Here is a 19,360-nt window from a genome sequence, read left to right as displayed (position 1 = left end):
CCAATAAATTAAACATTTATATACATTTCCCTATTCACTTCTAATATCCTTTCTACAATCATCCTTAGGCATCCAAGGCATCCAGTTGCATCTCTAGTTCCTCTTCCCTTTCTAAAACCAAACTGGTCATCTCCCATATTCTCCTCTATTTTCTTTTCTATTCTTCTCAGCACTATCTTGGTCACTGCCTTAGTAACATGACATATAAAACTAACTGTTCTATAGTCTTTATATTGTTTAAAATTAAATTTCTTCGGTAAGGGTACCATAATGGTCCTAAGAACTTCTGGCCAAATGCCTGTATCGTATATTGTTTTCACCAGATTGGTCAGTCTAACTATTCCTCCATTCCCTAAAGCCTTTAATGCTTCAGATGGTATCTGGTCACAGCCCATCGCTTTCCATTCCTTTAGGTCCTGGATTGCCTTTTCCACTTCCTATTTTTCTATCCTTGGTCGTCTGGATTCTTCTTCACAATCCTGCTCATCCTCCAGTATCATTGTTCCATGATCAGCTTGATGATCATATAGATCTTTTATATATTCCGTCCACACCTCCGTACTTTCTTCTAAACTTGATGTCATCTTTCTGTATTTGTTTATTATTCCTTGTTTGCTTATCTTCCTTGGATTTCTCCTCATCAAGCTCTTTGCTACGATATTTTGTCACTCTCTCTGCTTTGGGTAACTTTTGTCACAGGCATCGCCGTTCTTTGATGAAGACATCCGAAATTGGTGCCTCGTTTTGTTAAGTGCCTTAATAATAGTGGTGACTTTGTGGAAAAGTAGTTTAAGCTGTGTAGAATCCAAAGAAAATGTTTTCAAAATAATGTTGTATGTATGTATGTCTACTTCGTAGTCCCATTTACTGATACCGGGTTGGAGCTGAAGCGAGATTAAATTATATGGCATTCTTTTTACGGCTGGATGACCTTCCTGAATGCAACATCAGTTGGGGTGCTAATAAAGATGAAATGATTGATGGTGAATGAAATTTGGTAAGGAGATGGAAGGAATCGGCTTGTCCTGCGAACAGGAATTGTCTCGGTATTTTCCTGGAAGTGAAAATTGGAAAGCATAGAAAACTATCCTCAGGACAGCCGATGGGGTGGTTCGAACCACTTGTCTCCAAAATGCAGAGCTTGGCCCCATAGCAGTAGCGTGCCCGAATATAATGTTGTGTTTCTTTGACAGAAAGAAAAAAGAAGAAGAGAGAAATGTTAGTACTTACTTAAAAAATGCACCCTGTATATAAGCGATAGGTCCATGAAAAGGAACATGTATTAGGGTAAACACAGTGACAGGTCAGCATCAAAGAGAGAACTACAGAAAGGGGATGAAGGATGAACATTAATACACAAAGGGACAAAGACAATCTCCACATCTTCAAACACTGCTGTTTTGAAATAGGTAGACCTTCTCATAAATCCTAATTAATCTACATCCTTTTTTATTACATGTTTTTAATGTTACTTTCAGAAACCATGCATTTTGACACTGTGTGCATACCGAGATGTGAGTGGTCTCTTCTCCACCAATTTGCCTGAAGAGGAGATGGAGCCTCGACTAAAGAAGGACGTTAAGCTGGAGGATAATGTTAAAAAGTAAGTTGATGGTTATCTGCTTAATTTATACAACTATTGAAGTTTAGTGGGGAGTTAATAATCTATAGGGAATGTAGATCTTCTCAATGAAGTGGGAATGATGTGGTCAGCTTTTCACCATGACGTATGTTTATCCACATTGAAATAAGGAAATTTGTTCAGTACATATTAGCTTAGTTAACAAGGAAGATACAGGTAAAGACAAAAATTCTGTAGTAGCACCAGAAATCAAAACCAAGTCCATCCAGTCAAGTGACTTATACCATAACTGTTTTACTACCATAGTGCATAATCTGATGTATAAGAGGGAACAGAAACAGTGAAAAATAGTGGAAAAGAAGGAAAGGACACCATCCTGATGCAAGAATATTGGATGTTGCTAGAGAAACTTCCTGTGTGTTTTTATTTTCACCAATGATCAGTTTGGTTTAAACCAGGAATATTACTTAATTCTATTTGAACAGCATATTACACTATGTCAGTAATCAAAGAAAAGCTATGAGAAGAAGACAGCTGGTAGATTAGACTTGCATCAGTTGATTTCAGTTGGATGTTTCATCAGTATAAAAAGAAGAATCTCATGTGAGGGTAAGTACAAACTGGCTATAACTGTGAAGAGGATGGGTAGAACACCATAAACACAAAAGGGAAAGTTAACATAGTAAGAAATGTGGAATAATTTGGCCAAGGTTGAGTTTATTAAATTTCAGGCATGGTTCTGTCCTATACTTGAGAATATAATAAAGAAGGCAGGGTCAAATGATCTAATGATTTAGCAAAACTGGTCAAAGAGAGCTGAGAGCAAATGTGCTATAGGGATGGAAAACCTTGGCCATGAGAAGGAGAGATAGGAATAGAAAGGGAGTGATTACGGTGATGAGAGAAGCACCAAAAGTGTTAGAACATTTTAAGTATTTGGAAAGTGAAGTAATGAATTATGAGACCAGCAAGAGAGAAGTAAGTCTGTGAATCCAACAAGCATATATTCAGTCCCCCACCCCAAAGTGTCAGAGATTTAGTACGGGAAGAAGACGTCTCAATTAATTGTAAGAAAACTTTGCACAAGGCTTGTGTGGTGATACTGACTTGGACAACGAACTCCAGGGAGTAGAGCAGGATCCAGCAGTGGGTACCATATGCTCATTATAGAAGTATGGCAGGTAAAACAAGGAGAGGCAAAATCAGAAATGAGGAAATCGGAGGGAAGCTGAATGTAGAAAAACTTCTTCTGGCTCCTATCCGTTCCGGATGTTGGCAACCATCTTGGCTGTGCTCGTCCTGTCACTTGTGGCTCGAAAAAGCTCTGTAGATGTTTTAGAGGTCCACGTTCTGATGTTCTTAAGCCAGGATATTCTTCTTCGGCCAACGCTTCTTTTCCCTGGAATTTTTCCTTGCAGGATGGTCTGAAGGAGATTGTATCTGCTGTTGTTCCGCATGATGTGTCCCAGGTACTGGATCTTTCTTGCTTTCACTGTGGTCAATACTTCTTTCTCTTTCTTCATTCTCCGTAGAATCTCGACATTTGTGACATGCAATGTCCACGGTATTCTTAACATTCTTCTATATAGCCACATCTCAAAAGCCTCCAAGCGTTTACCCAATGATTCTGTCAGAGTCCATGTTTCAACACCATAGAAGAGAGTGGAGAACACATAGCAGCATAGAAGTCTGATCTTCGTCGACATTTCTAACCCGTGATTCTTAAACAGATTGCTCATCTTATTGAAAACAGCCCTGGCTTTTCCAATTCGGGTCTTCCCCTCATCAGAAAGATCCCATTGGTCATTCATGGTGGTACCAAGATACGTGTATTTATGGACTTGTTCAATGTTGTTCTGGCCCAACTTAAGATGACATGTAAGAACCTTGTTTTTACTGATTGTCATTGTTTTAGTTTTTTGAGTGTTGACATCTAGACCATATTCAGAGCTCTTTTGTGTAAGTCTATCAACAAGGTACTGTAAACTATCCTCACTGTCAGAAAAGATGACTGTGTCATCGGCATATCGGATGTTGTGTGATATATTTGCCGTTTAAGAGCACTCCCATTTCCACTTCATCAAGAGCTTCCTTAAAGATGCGTTCTGAATAGATGTTGAAAATCAGTAGGGATAATATACAACCCTGCCTTACACCTCGCAGAATGTCTATGTCCTCCGTATTTTCTCTGTCCAGCCTCACAGAAGCCGACTGGTTCCAATATAAGTTTACTATTATATGCAGGTCCTTGTCATCCAAACCAATGCTTTTTAAGATTTCTACGATCTTCTGGTGTTTTACTCTGTCGAAAGCCTTGTGGTAATCAATAAAACAGGCATAAATGTCGCAATTCACGTCTCTGCACCTTTGAAACAGCACCTGGACACAAAACAATGCTTCACGCGTACCAAATGCATTTCTGAAACCAAATTGTGTAGGAGAAAATTGTTCTTCACAGATCTCGTATATTCTTCGGTGAATGATCCTCAGAAATATCTTTAGTAAGTGACTCATGAGGCTGATGGTCCTGTACTCACCACATATTTTAGCTCCGGGTTTTTTGGGCAATATAATAAATTCAGATTTAAGCCAATCCCGTGGAATGTAACCAGAGTCGTAGATGTCGTTGAATAATGCAGTCAACCATTTAAAATTATCTTCACAGAGAAGCTTTAGAATTTCGGAATTTACATTGTCAGGGCCAGGTGATTTACCATCCTTCATTCCATTTATCGCAGTTTGTACTTCTTCCATCAGAATTCTAGGTCCTGTTTCGCAGTTTACTTCAGGAGGTTCAGGACGATTGTCATAAAAGAGTTGTTCGTATGTTTTCCATGTGTGTTTTAGCTCCTCTTCTCCAACGATTATTTTCCCTTCACTATTCACGAACCTGTTCCTTGTTCTTGATTTATATTTCCCAGTCACCTCTCTGACTTTTCGGTGAACATTGAAACCTCATGCTTCAGTTGTAATTTCTCTATTTCATAGCACTGTTCCTGTATTTCTCTTTCCTTAGCTTCTCGTATCCGTTTCCTGATCTCCTTGTTGATATTCCTGTATTCATCAGGGTTACTTTTCACTTTCCTCCTTCTGTTCATCATTTCAAGTATTTCTTCAGTCATCCATGACTTCTTTTTGGTCACATTAGATTTCAAATGTTCCTCTTTAACGGATTCCACTATAGAGTTTATTCTTTTAATTTTCTCTTCAGTGCACAAGTTACCTGACAGAGACTTAAGTTCATTATTGAGATGAACTCCTGCATTTTCTCTTATGGAAGGTTCTTTTAATTTTTGGACATAATACATTTTGACTCTTTTCTTCTGAATTCTTTTCATTCTGATTTTAAAGGCACCAACTAGGGGAACGTGGTCTGAGTTAATGTCAGCACCTGGATATGTTGTCATTGAAACACAGCTATTTCTATACCTTTGATTTATCAAGACATAATCAATCTGATTTCGGGTAATATTTTCATCTGAATCTCCTGGGGATTTCCAGGTATAGAGACGTCTGGGTGGTAGTGTGAAGAATGTGTTAGTTATTGCAAATTTCCATTCTCCTGCAAATGCACCAAGTACTTTGCCTCTCTCATTTCTTTCACCAAGTCCATAGGGACCTATAATGTCACCGTCAGATCCTCTTCCAATCTTGGCATTAAAATCACCCATGATTATAGTAAGATCTTTCTTCGATAGTTGTTGTAAAACACCTGTGATTTGGGAGTAAAATTCTGCAACTTCTTCATCACTATGGTCTGTTGTTGGAGCATAGACCTGAATAATATTCAGTTGTACAGGTAGAGCAGTTATTTGAAGCAACATTACTCTCTCTGAAACAGGTACAAAATTGGTGACACATTCTGCGATTGTTTTCGATACTATAAATCCTACTCCAGACTGATACTGTCCATTAGATGTTCCTGAGTAGTAAACTCTGTGTTCATTAATGTTACAGGAACCTGAACCTGGCCATCGCATTTCACTTACTCCCATAATCTTAATGTCCATTCTTTCCATTTCTTGGATTGCATTGTTTATTTTACCAGCCTGAGCCATCGTTTTCACATTACATGTGCTTATCTTTATACTATTATTCAATGATTATCGAGCCATGATTGGAAACCAAAGAAGATATGGGAAGGTCAGATCAAGGAGGGCAACATATGGAGGTGGAGAGAATATTCTGAGAGGACTAGTGGATGTAGAAGGAAAAATGTTGGTCACTGCTGTACTGCCTGTCCTGCAAGGTTCCTGGAAACAGCTGATGGACAAAGAATAAGATCAATAATGAAAAGGAATAAGAACGTGACAAATCTTTTATCTCTTTATACAGTAAAACCTCATTAGTGCGTTCCTCACTAACATGTTTCCCCACTTAGCATGTCGTAAATTCAGTCCCGATTGTCATCGTATTAAATCTATATAAAAATACTTCACTTATCATGTCACGAATTTTTGCTATTGATATAGATGTTGATTCCCATAGGGGATCTGAAATATTTGTCCCGAATGAGTAAATTTATAATACCAATGTAGTTGGTCCGTTATTGGACATTATAAAATTTCCAGCTAACTCATTCTTGGTTGCCAGCGTTTTGCCCCAGTGTGCTAAGTTGGGCCCATTAGTTGGTAAATGGCACACCTACCAAGATGCATGGCTAGTGCATACCGTGGAGGCCACTGCGTAGGCTACTTGGAGCCACCGGCAGTGCCAATGCACTATGAGAGACTGCCTTGTTTTTCACAAATTGATGCCTGCCTGACCATCAGATGATACAGATGTTGATTCCCATAGGGAATTTTTCGCTATTACCGCTTAGTACGATCACACTTTTCCTAGCTCTGAAAATGTTATTAGTCATCCCTTGTGAAAGAAATGCGATTTCCAGCTCTGGTAAGAGCCGTTGCAACAGTTGCGTGATTATGGGAAAAGACATTGAATTCCTAAACTTCACAGGATAAGTTACATCTTCGTGAAGCAACCCTTGACCCTCAGGAATGTTCAGGTTTGCTTGCCGGTTATAAGTGGGATTGCTGAATAATTCACTAGGAATTAATGGCATCCTGCCATCGTCATTTTGGCCTTCCATTTGATCGAGTTCTGCTGACTTTAAGGTAGGCAGTATTGGTGACAGTGTGAGGTGCTGTGTGCGTGATGTGTCCATACCATTGGAGACATCTCTGATGCATTTTCTCATTTATTGGGGCCATGCCAATCTTCCTCTGAATAGCGTCGTTTGTAATGTAGTCAAGACGAGAGATTCCCATCGACCAGTGCAACATACACATCTCTATAACGTGAAGTTGGTGCTCTACTTGTCTTATAATTGGCCAGTACTCAGCTCCATAGATAGCAACTAGACGAACAACTACACGGTATATTTTTTACTTCAGGCGTATCAGCATTCTCTGTCATAGGCCACTCCTGTTACCTCCCTCCATCGCATCCATCCAGTATTTATCCTTGCTTACACTTCAGCGTTAATGCTGTTGTTACTACATAAATAAGGTCCTAAGTAATGAAAAATATTGGTCTTCGGGAAATTTTCACCATTGATTTCAATATTACTGTCACTCTGGTTTGTAAGGTAAATCTGCTGAGGGTGTCATGCCAGTCTTGGACCTGGTATTGCAGATCATCTTGGGTGGTACCGGCAAACATGACATCATCCACATAGAGTAAGTTCCATGGAACTTTGCGTTGTAGGTCTCGAGTGATCGTGTCCATCACACAAATAAAGAGTAGCGGTGACAAGGCTGAACCTTGATGAACACCTACTTTAATTGGAAAGGTGTTTGATGTACTAGTGGCACATCGTAATTTACTACTTGTGTTAACAAAGAGCATTTGGACCCAATTGATGAGTTGTTTGGAACTCCATGGTCTCGCAATGCATACCAAATTAGATGGTGTAGTATACAGTCAAAAGCCTTTTGAAGATCAAAAAATGCAATGTGAATGGGTGTTCCTTTTTCACAACGCTTCTCAATAAGCTATCAGGCTGCAAAGATTGTATCGGTGGTTCCAGGTCTTTTAACAAAGCCTCTCTGAGTTTGGCTGAGCACACAGTAGAATCACCCTTGGTCTTGAAAATCGGGATTGTGAGACTTTTTGTCCAGTCTGTGGGTATATGACCAGCATCCCCAAAGGCATTAAAGAAGGTTTTTAGCCAGTCTTTCTGCACTATTTAATTCTTCAATCTTCTGAAGATCTACTTCATCAGGGCCAGAAGCTTTCAGGGACTTCATTTTACTAACTGCTTCTGTAGTCTCCTATGTACTGATAGTTGGAATTGGTCCAGTAGTTAAGCGACCTTCAGGAATTGGTGGATGTGTGAATTCAATATTTGAGATTTCATCTAAATATGAAAAATAGCATTCCAATATGTTATGTTCCTCCAGTAGTCTCCTTTCTTGTCCTTCACACACTTGTAATGGTCTATATCTTAGGCCATGCTTTTGTGTGCTTTAACAAGTTGGTAATTCATATTTTCTCCCTCCCTGGATCCTACCTGCTCATATAAGCCCTGAAAACGAGCATCTCTTGTTGTGGGTACAGTTTTCTCGGTTTCTTGTTGCGCATTGACATACTCTTCTCTGATCTTCACAGTTCTTTGAGCCATTTTTTGTATGCCTCTTTCTTCTGCTGAACTTTCTGTTGCACCTATCTGTCCAGAGCTATGTCTGTTTATAAGAGGACAACCAGATTTTGTTACACCAAGAGTTGATTTAGCAGCACTGGTGATGGATCTGCATACATTAGTTCCCAAACTATCAATTGGGGAAGGAATCTTTGGAATCATCCATTTTATTATATATTTTATTTATTAAAATAATATTTTTATTTACCGTATTTCTCCGAATCCAAGATGCTGTCTTTTTCTCAGAATCTCATGTGAGAAATCAAGTTTCGTCTTGCATTCCCGACCTAACAGTTAAAACACTACTGGCAGCTACCACGGTTGCTTCCCCTCAATCCCCGCACCCGCATAAATTCAACCTTCAACTTCCATGTCTTTATTAGGCCTATAGGCTACGTCGCTAGCTGCAGCAACTGGTTGTAAAGTGCCTCTGTATAACGTCACTAATTCTCAGAAAATAGTTAAGAGAGAATGACATTCTACTTGGCGGGAGACAGACTCGCAGCACAGGCAAGTGTCAGTCCCCTGAATAGATAAAAAAAGTCCCTGTATTAGCCTCTACAAAAACGTTTCTCAAATCCGCAGAATGGCATCAAAACATGTGAGCCTTCTAATTGTTAAAAAGGCCAAGGCAACTCAGTGGCAAAGTTATAAGGCGTCTACTGTCCCTGACACTTAGTAAAATTAACAGTTTTACAGACAGCAGGATATTTTACATGATGGATCGTTGTATAGTAGAGACATGTGGAACAGGTATTGCCGACAAATTTTCAACAGGTTCTCGTTGGTATTATGATGCCAATTTGAAGTTGTTGTTTGAGTCATAGTCCATAGACTGGTTTGATACAGCTCTCCATGCCACCCTATCCTGTGCTAACCTTTTAATTTCTACGTAACTATTGCACCCTACATCTGCTCTAATCTGCTTGTCATATTCATACCTTGGTCTACCCCTACCGTTCTTACCACCTACACTTCCTTCAAAAACCAGCTGAACAAGTCCTGGGTGTCTTAAGATGTGTCCTATCATTCTCTCTCTTCTTCTCGTCAAATTTAGCCAAATCGATCTCCTCTCACCAATTCAATTCAGTATCTCTTAATTCGTGATTTGATCTATCCATCTCACCTTCAGCATTCTTCTGTAACACCACATTTCAAAAGCTTCTATTCTCTTTCTTTCTGAGCTAGTTATCGTCCATGTTTCATTTCCATACAATGCCACGCTCCACACGAAAGTCTTCAAAAACATCTTTCTAATTCCAATATCAATGTTTGAAGTGAGCAAATTTCTTTTCTTAAGAAAGCTCTTCCTTGCTTGTGCTAGTCTGCATTTTATGTCCTCCTTACTTCTGCCATCGTTAGTTATTTTATTACCCAAGTAACAATATTCATCTACTTCCTGTAAGACTTCATTTCCTAATCTAATATTTCCTACATCACCTGCCTTCGTTCGACTGCACTCCATTACTTTTGTTTTGGACTTATTTATTTTCATCTTGTACTCCTGACCCAAGACTCCATACCATTCAGTAACTTCTCGAGATCTTCTGCAGTCTCAGATAAAATAACAATATCATCGGCAAATCTCAAGGTTTTGATTTCCTCTCCTTGGACTGTGATTCCCTTTCCAAATTTCTCTTTGATTTCCTTTACTGCCTGTTCTATGTAAACATTGAAAAGGAGAGGGGACAAACTGCAGCCTTGCCCCACTTCTTTCTGGATTGCTGCTTCTTTTTCAAAGCCCTCGATTCTTATCACTGCAGACTGATTTTTATACAGATTGTAGATAATTCTTTGTTCTCGGTATCTGATCCCTATCATCGTCAGAATCATAAATAGCTTGGTCCATTCAACATTATCGAATGCATTTTCTAGATCTACGAATGCCATGTACGTGGGCTTGTCCTTCTTGATTCGATCCTCTAAGATCAGACGTAAAGTCAGGATTGCTTCACGTGCTCCTACATTTCTTCTGAAGCCAAATTGATCTTCTCCCAACTCAGCTTCAACTTGTTTTTCCATTCTTCTGTAAATAATACGTGTTAAAATTTTGCAGGTATGAGATACTAAACTAATGGTGCGGTAGTTTTCACACCTGTCAGCACCGGCTTTCTTAGGAATAGGCATAACAATATTCTTCCGAAAATCGGATGGGACTTCTCCTGTCTCATACATCTTGCACACTAAATGAAATAACCTTGCCATGCTGGTTTCTCCTAAGGCAGTCAGTAATTCAGAGGGAATGTCATCAATTCCAGGTGCCTTGTTCCTATTGAGGTCACTCACAGCTCTGTCAAACTCTGACCTCAAAATTGGGTCTCCCATTTCATCAGCATCAACAGCCTCTTCATGTTCCAGAACCAAATTATCTACATCTTTACCTTGATACAACTGTTGGATATGCTCCTGCCATCTTTCTGCTTTGTCTTCTTTCTCTAGAAGTGGCTTTCCACCTGAGCTCTTAATATTCATACACCTAGATTTCCTTTCTCCAAAGGTTTCCTTGTTTTTCCTGTATGCACCATCTACCTTTCCCAGGACCATACAGCCTTCGATATCCTTGCAGTTCTCCTTCAGCCATTCTTCCTTAGCTACCTTGCACTTTCTATCCACTTGATTCTTTAATCGCCTGTATTCTCTTCTGCCCTCTTCATTTCTAGCATTCTTGTATTTTCGTCGTTCATCAATCAGGTCTAATATCTCTTGAGTTATCCACTGATTCTTAGTCGATCTTTTCTTCCTTCCTAACATTTCTTCAGCAGCCCTACTGACTTCATTTTTCATGACTCTCCACTCTTCCTCTATAGTGTTTCCTTCAACCTTTTCATTTAGCCCTTGTGCAACATGTTCCTTGAAACAATCCCTCACACTCTTTTCTTTTAACTTGTCTAGATCCCATCTTGTTGCATTCTTTCCTTTCTTCAATTTCTTCAACTTCAGATGGCATTTCATGACCAACAAGTTGTGGTCAGTCCACGTCTGCTCCTGGGAAAGTTTTGCAATCCAACACCTGGTTTCTGAATCTCTGCCTAATCATAATGAAGTCTATTTGATACCTTCCAGTGTCTCCAGGTCTCGTTCACGTATACAGCCGTCGTTTGTGGTGTTTGAACCAAGTATTGGCAAGGACTAAATTATGATCAGTGCAGAATTCAACCAGCCAACTTCCTCTTTCGTTCCTTTGTCCCAATCCAAATTCTCCTACGGTACTACCTTCTCTTCCTTGGCCCACCACTGCATTCCAGTCTCCCATCACAATTAGATTCTCGTCACCTTTTACATATTGTATTAAATCTTCTATCTCCTCGTATATTCTTTCGATTTCTTCATCATCCGCTGAACTGGTAGGCATATAGACCTGCACTATTGTGGTGGGCATTGGTTTGGTGTCTGTCTTGACGACAATAATTCCTTCACTATGCTGGTCATAGTAGCTTACCCGCTGCTCTATTTTCTTATTCATTATTAAACCAACTCCTGCATTTCCCCTGTTTGTTTTTGTGTTGATAATTCGGTAGTCGCCTGACCAAAAATCTTGTTCTTCCTGCCAACGTACTTCACTTATACCAACTACATCTAACTTTAGCCTATCCATCTCCCTTTTCAGATTCTCTAACCTACCACGACGATTCAAACTTCTAACATTCCACACTCCGACTCGCAGAATGTCAGTATCCATCTTTCTGATGATCGCCCCCTCTCGTGTAGTCCCCACCCAGAGATCCAAATGGGGGACTAGTTTACCTCCTGAATATTTTACCCGGGAGGAAGCCATCGTCAGTACATCATTCATACAGAGAGAGCTGCATGTCCTCATAGTTTCCTGTTGCTTTCAGCCGTGTAGCAGTATCAACACAGCTAATCCATGTTGAGTATTATTACAAGGCCGTATCAGTCAATCATTTAGACTGCCGCCCTTGCAACTACCGAAAGGCTGCTACCCCCCGTTTTCGATGAACCATTCGTTAGTCTGGTCTCTCAACAGATACCCATCCGGTATGGTTGCACCTGCGGCTCGGCTATCTGCATCATTGGGACACGCAAGCCTCCCCACTGCAACAAGGTCACATGGTTCACAGAGGAGAAATTTGAAGTTAATGATTGTTAAACACTTGGAAATGAAAATAATTGTGCAGGCACAAGAAAATGGGTATAGCTAAAGCCAATGTTCCCCATTAGCGTGAAGACAAGGATAGCTTAAAAATGTGTAATGAACAAAGAATTGCATTCGGTGGCCTGCAACAAGGACACTTTAAAGAAGTCGAAGATGAAATTGCAAGGTATGTGCATGAAAAATGCAAGGTTGGAAATGTCTGTGTCTTCATTATACACCGCTAACCACTGAAGTTGACCGAAGCCGACAAGCAAGACATGCGTCTAGTGGCAGCTAGTTGCACCTGATGCTTAGTAAAAGAAACAGTTTTATAAACAGCAGGAATATTTCCCTGATGGATCGTCTTATTGTAGCAACGTGGAACAGGTATTGCCGGTAAATTTTCAGCGGTTCTCGTCGATATTAGAATGCCAAATTAATTCAGTTGTTATTAAACTTGCAGAAATAGAGAATAATTGTGCAGCTGAAAGAAAATATGGCATAAATAAAGCCAATGTTCGGCGTTGGCATGAAGGCAAAGATAGTATAAATGAGTGTACTGTGCAAGAAAGGCATTCATATAATTTTGCAAAGCATATTTTAAGCCTGATTTTTTTTTAAAAAGGAGAAAGTGGGGTTCGTCTTACATTCAGGCTCATCTTGGATTAGGAGAAATGTGGTAATTAATGATTTAGAAAAAAAAAGAATCTCTATATATGTGTCCATAACAACACAACAATTTATTAAATAAACATATTCTAATTAACAGCTGAAGAAGGTTTAAATAGACCAAAACATATTCTAATACAGATGAACCTCATTTATACATTATTCACTTCTATGTTTCTCGCAGTTATATTCTTAATTTTTTAGGCACTGAACTTGGTCTATCAATTATGTATACATTTTCTCATTAATACATCACATTTGCCTAGTCTCCATAAACGAAACATATCAACTTATATGTTATGCAGTGCTGAGGACATGAGAGTCTCAGAGAGAAAATTGACATTATCTAACCCCATCGAATTCAATAAGCGGACTCTTTTGAGATAACTTTCTTGTCACTACCTGTGGATAAAATGGTTGCTGCCGACAATGCATAAGGCGAGGCGATTATAGATGCCAATGCTTTGGGTAATTATGGAATGCATTATCACTGTGCACATGTATATAACCGACTAGTATGCAATTGTGTGGAAAAATCAAAGAAGCAAAGAAAAATTGATGTTTTTTTTAAACCAGTGTAAAGTACCAGTACTCTGCCTGTATACAAGTACTGCACTCGAAGAGAGAGAGAGAGTGTGTGTGTGTGTGTGTGTGTGCGTGTGTGTGTGTGTTTGTTTGATTTATTGCTTTCTTATTCAGTAGTTTGAGAAACAATGTAATAACACAATTTCAGTTCCATAAGAAAATTCACCTTTATATTTTCTCATTTATACATTATTTTAGCCATCTTCCTCTGAATATGTATAACTGAGGTTCATCTGTATAGGTATTTATATCTTTTTTAAGTATAGAATGATGGAAAATAAATAATATTTCATTTAAAGGAATTGTGCAAGGAATAAAACAGTCAGGCGGAAGAACAAAATTAGAATAGCCACGTTTAATACCATAACTGTGATTGCTAAACGTGAGGAACTTATGAACCTTATGGAATGGAGGAGGATTGAAGTCCTGGGACTAAGCAAAACAAAGTAGAAATGGAAAGGAACAAAAATATTAAGGAAAGGTTACAAATTTTATTGGAATGGAAACAAGAAGAAAGCAAGAAATGGAGTGGCATTTATAGTCAGCCAGAATGTTAATGCTATTTCAGACATAGAATGTGTTAATAACAGGATTATCAAGGTACATTTGTCCATGAACAAAAAACTGCTGACCATTGTTCAGGTATATGAAAACTGGATGTAGCCAAGATGAGAAAGAATCTCTCCTTGAAGAACTAGAGGAACATACAGAACATGAAAATGTAATTGTAATGGGTGGCTAGAATGCTCAGATTAGTACTATCACGACACGTAATGAAGCTTCCATAGATTCCCATGGGTTTGAAAACAAAAATTGAGAAGGAGATTACCTCCTCGACTTCTGTATAAGAAACAATCTCCTCTTGAAGAATACATGGTTCAAGAAACAGGTCAGTCACAAGATAACCAGATATAGCTGGAATGGGGAGTAGAAATCTCTCATGGATTATACTAAGGCCCACGAGAGTTGGAGGCTGACGTTTAGTGCCACCGGTGAGAAAACGTTGACTGACGCGTCTCAAAAATGTTCTGTTGCGATGGCAACAATAACGGTGATGCCACATTTAAGGCTACCGCCTCGTGGGTTGGTTTGCTCTCAGCCATTTTTGTGATATTCAGAGTAGTTCTGTGTTAGCTGTGTTTGTTGTTGCTGATTTATGTATTTACATGTTTGTTTTATGAAAATGATTTGCTGAGATTATTGTCAGAATCTGATGATTTTGTTGGTGATTATGAAATCTCATATTTATCAGTAGTGACGTGTTCTGTCTTAAATGCTGGAATTAGTAGCATGAGCTTAGGAATGGGTCATAGTTTATTCAATTGCATTAGGCCTACATGTTTTATTAAACATTCAGCCATTATGAAAGGGTGATATACCGCAGATGGAGGTAACTATGACAACGCAGCATACTTTGTAGTTACTGCTTTTGCCACTTAAATGTCAGACTCCAACTCTCGTGGACGCAACTATAAATCATCTCAGATAGAGATGCTGGGGCATACATGAGAGATGTGAAAGTGCTGCCTGCAAAAAGATTAGACAGTGACCAGTGACTGCTACTAGCCACCTTTGAAAACATCAAGGTTAACACCACAGATGCTAAACGCAGACAAATGATTCAAGTCTGGGATTTGAATAAACAAGAAAAGAAATGTGAATACCATGGAATGGTTTGTAACCAGTCATCCATGAGTGAAGTGGGAACAGGAAAGAAAGAATGGGATACATTTAAGAAAGCTCTGTTTGATGCAGCGGGCAGTGTGGTAAGGAAGACAAGTGGTAGAGTTAAAGCTAAGGAGACCCCCTGGTGAAATGATACTCTCAGGACAGCCAGAGAGAAGCCAGAAGTGTTTGAGAATAAGCCAGGCAAAAGCTCGGAGGAAGAGATGGGGAAAAAATAAACAAGCTTGATCAAATTTATAGAGACCTAAAACTTATAAAAAAAGGATTATTTAAACTGAGAAAGAAAAGCCATGGATTGAGTTTGCTCAGAAAATGGAAGAAGGCTACTGTTCAAAGTCATGAAAAGCAAGAGAAACAATCATGAACAAGAGAAAAAAGAGGAAGGCAACATTGTATGGTAATAAAATGAGATGAGAGAAGAGTTGGGTAAGTACTTCAACAAGTTGTATAATGGATGAAATATCATAGATCAACCGTCTAAAATTCCAATACCTTTGGGTTCTGCTAGTAATGAGTCTTCATTAACATGGGCAAAAGTCAAAAATGTTTAAAGAAATGAGAAAAGTCAAGTCACCTTGCTGTAGTGAAGTGAGTGCTGACATGATCAAAGCAACCTGCAGTGGTTATATAGGGTGATGGATCACATTTGGAAGGAAGAGAAAATCACGGAAGACTGGTCAAAGGGCATTATAATCTCATTATTTAAGATAGGAAGCATATGCAAATGTTGTAGCTGTCATGACATTACACTTTTGCCACATGGATTAAAGATTATAGAGAAGATCATTGAATGACGACTAAGAGCTATCATTGAACCACAGCCTGAAGAAGAACAGTATAGCTTCAGAACTAACAGGGCAACAACAGACTTGATTGTTATTGCTAGAATGATCATGGAGAAGAGAAAAAGCAAAGGATGTTATCTTCATTTTCCTTGACACTGAAAAGGCTTATGTCAGTTTACACAGGGATAAAGTGTGAGAATGCCTAGAGGAAAGAACTTTGCTTTCATCTTTAATAAATAAAGTAATAATGCTGTATAAATGTTGTAAGAGTTGCATCCAAAGAGGTAATGGTTGATCAAACTGATTTGTAACTAGACTTAGAGTACAACGAGAAAGTGCTTATTATTTATCACTATGATGATGGATGAAATAATGAAGAGGTTCAAACAACAGACCAACAACAATGAAGTCAATTCTTTTGCAGATGATCTAATAATATGAGGCCACACAGAAGCAGAAGTTCAGCAGAAACTGAGTGGCTGGAATTATGTCTTCAAAGAAGTTTGACTTGAAAATCAGTCATTGCAAACAGTGGTGCTGTCAGTCAGTTGGCAAAAAAATGGGAGTGTACATCACTTTGGATGGGAAAAAGCTAGAAGTAGTGGAGAATTAGTATGGTCACAGAAAATAAGTGGTCCCATACTGAGATCACCGGTTGAGTACAAAGAAAGGAGCACATTTTTACCATTAAGTGTGAAAAATTCTACAAAATGTTCAAATCCCAATAAAATCAAAACTGAAAATTTATAAGAGTTTCTCCATACTGATTGTCACGTACTACATTCTTGAAACCTGCACTCTAACCAGCAGAGATGCCAGCAGGAGGAGGCATGTATGAGGATGTGGTGATCATCCTTGTGTGTTTTCACATTTGTGCTTGTCTGTTTTTCTATTGTGCTGCCTTCTGTTGCTGACCAGTTATTGTTTTTATCTTTGTGTTCCAGTTCATGTGCCCATCTTTCTTGCATGACTTAATATTATAGTAACCTTTAAAATTTTTCAGTCTGTCAAACTCCTGTAATCATTTTTCAACTGTACGTACAGACAGATAGACCATAAACATATTGCAAGTACAGATGAAACCAGTTTATGTGAGATCAACCTGGGCATACCGTTTGGAGAAAGCAGAAATGCAGTGAATCTGTGGATGTTCTTTTTTAAAGAAACATGTAATTGTTATTAATAACACATTTTCTTTTTACAGGTTTGTTTTGAAAATTTTGTATTCAATAGACTGGAAAAACTTTAACTAGGTAGACACTGAAAAGACTGGTTTTTATCATAACATATTAAAATTATAGATCAGTTTTAGTACAGGGAGCAACAGAGAAGAAAGTGGTGAAACATATACCTATTCCTAAAAGGACAAAGTTTATCTCCACACGTCCCCAAACTGCTGTCTTCATAAATTAAATATTTCCTCAACAAACTCAACTCTGATGTGCATTTCTTCTCGACTCCTGACAGATTCATTCCTGCTTTCCAGCTTTAGCAATGGGTAAAAATTGACACTCCACCATTCTTGTGTGTATATTTTTCATGTCTCTTGCAATAAGGTGAACAGTGTAAAATTAAAATATTATACTTTTACCAATTGAGCTAAATATTTTTAATTTGTTATAGGCAAGTCGATGATGAAGATGAAATGTTATATGGGGAGACTGATGCACCAAAATTTGAACCTCCAGTTATTAATGAGCAGCCAATTACTGGAACAGTTAACTCAGCTGAAGAAAAGGACATTCCATGGTGAGTGATGCTGTTGTGATATTGCCCTGTGTTGTGTCGATGTCTGGTGTGATGTTCGTAAGATAGAATGTAACGACTTTAGCGCCACAGCTGAGCTACATTGGCAAATCAAATTAGCTGATTTGAGAGCTGTTGCTTTCGTACACTGCTCCGCTACTCAGGTATACTTTAATAATAATAATAATAATAATAATAATAATAATAATAATAATAACAACAGCAACAACAACGACGACAACAACAACAACAACTGGGTTAAGACAGGGTGGTGTTTTGTCTCCTCTTCTTTTCATCACTGTGATGAACGAGATTCAGAGAAAAGTTCACTAATCCATTGGAGGTAAGAAAATGAAGGTTATCGTGTTCGCGGACGATACATGCTTGTGGGGAGACTCTAAAGAAGACCTTCAAGGACAAATAAACTCCTGGACAGAAGCTGCTAAAGAATATAGACTCATCTTCAGCCAAGAGAAAAGTGAGGTTATGGTCATGAAGAGATACAGACAATCAATGGGACACATTGAAATGGAGGGGAAACAGCTACAAATGAACCATCAATTCAGATATCTTGGAAGTGCTATCTCTGGTACTGGTTCTATAGACAAGGAAATTTCCCACAGAATTCAGGCAGGTAGCAACTTTTACAAATTAGTTAAAGACATAATATGGAACAAGAAAATACCAACAAAATGTAAGAGAGTCATATATGAAACCTATTACGTACCAATCCTGACCTATGGTTGCGAAACATGGATCATGAGAAATAAAGATGTTAGTAGAATCCAGGCAGCAGAAATGAGATTTGTCCGTAGCATGATTGGTGAAACACGGAGGGACAGAGTCCGTAATGAGGAAATCCGCAAGCAGGCTCAAGTTGTAAGACTGCAGGACAGAATAACAGCGCAGCAACTGAGATGGTATGGACATATGCGACGCATGGGAGATAACAGATTACCGAAAAAATGTATGATTTAAAACTTGAAGACAAAAGACCATGTGGGCGACCAAGACTGAGGTACAAGGACGTGGTGAAGATTGACATTCAACAAGGACATAACTTTGGAAAGCATCGAAGAAGGAGAGAAGTTCAGAGACCGCAACTGGTGGAGAACCCTCGTTCGCCGACCCATCACTTAAGATGGAGTGATGTGGGATATGTATGTATGTGTTCAAATCTCTACAGTCTGTATCATTGTTGGCATGATCACAAGTATAAAGATTAGACTTTCTACCTAATCAATACTATTACTTATTATAAGGTACTTAAAACATTTTACATTACAGTACCGGTTTTGACCCTATGTATGGGTCATCTTCAGCTGCTGAAGAACCTTCATGTTTTTAAGAAATAACATATAATGTTAAAACACAACTTATTCTAATTTTAGATAATCCAACACTGCACAATTCTCCAACAGATCGCAGTTATGAAAAAGGGAACATTTTCACCATCCCACTTCAAGTAATGAGGCATTAAACTTAGACAACTTGACCTGTAGCAAATTACATGAAGACTTTAAATTTATTCGCCCCTTCAAAACACAACTTACATCCTGTTTTATTGTAGA

General features: G+C 38.7%; 2 protein-coding genes across 4 annotated transcripts in view; one reads left to right on the top strand and one right to left on the bottom strand.

Annotated features, from left to right (window-relative positions):
- Positions 1–19,360, top strand: part of Cpsf160 (cleavage and polyadenylation specificity factor subunit 1) — a 277,975-nt gene that overhangs the window by 111,829 nt on the left and 146,786 nt on the right. For both annotated transcript variants that reach the window (XM_067151119.2, XM_067151118.2), the window contains exons 12-13: positions 1,479–1,603; positions 17,667–17,792. In XM_067151119.2, the coding sequence (XP_067007220.1) occupies positions 1,479–1,603; positions 17,667–17,792 (251 nt within the window). The remainder of the gene's footprint in view (positions 1–1,478; positions 1,604–17,666; positions 17,793–19,360) is intronic.
- The window catches only part of LOC136877253 (uncharacterized), a 285,454-nt gene that overhangs the window by 209,050 nt on the left and 57,044 nt on the right, over positions 1–19,360 (bottom strand). The gene's annotated exons all lie outside the window — the stretch shown is intronic.

Source organism: Anabrus simplex, chromosome 7 (assembly GCF_040414725.1).
Source record: "Anabrus simplex isolate iqAnaSimp1 chromosome 7, ASM4041472v1, whole genome shotgun sequence".
Taxonomy (NCBI): domain Eukaryota; kingdom Metazoa; phylum Arthropoda; class Insecta; order Orthoptera; family Tettigoniidae; genus Anabrus; species Anabrus simplex.
The sequence above is the reverse complement of the archived record's forward strand: the minus strand, read 5'-3'. Positions and strand labels throughout refer to the sequence as shown.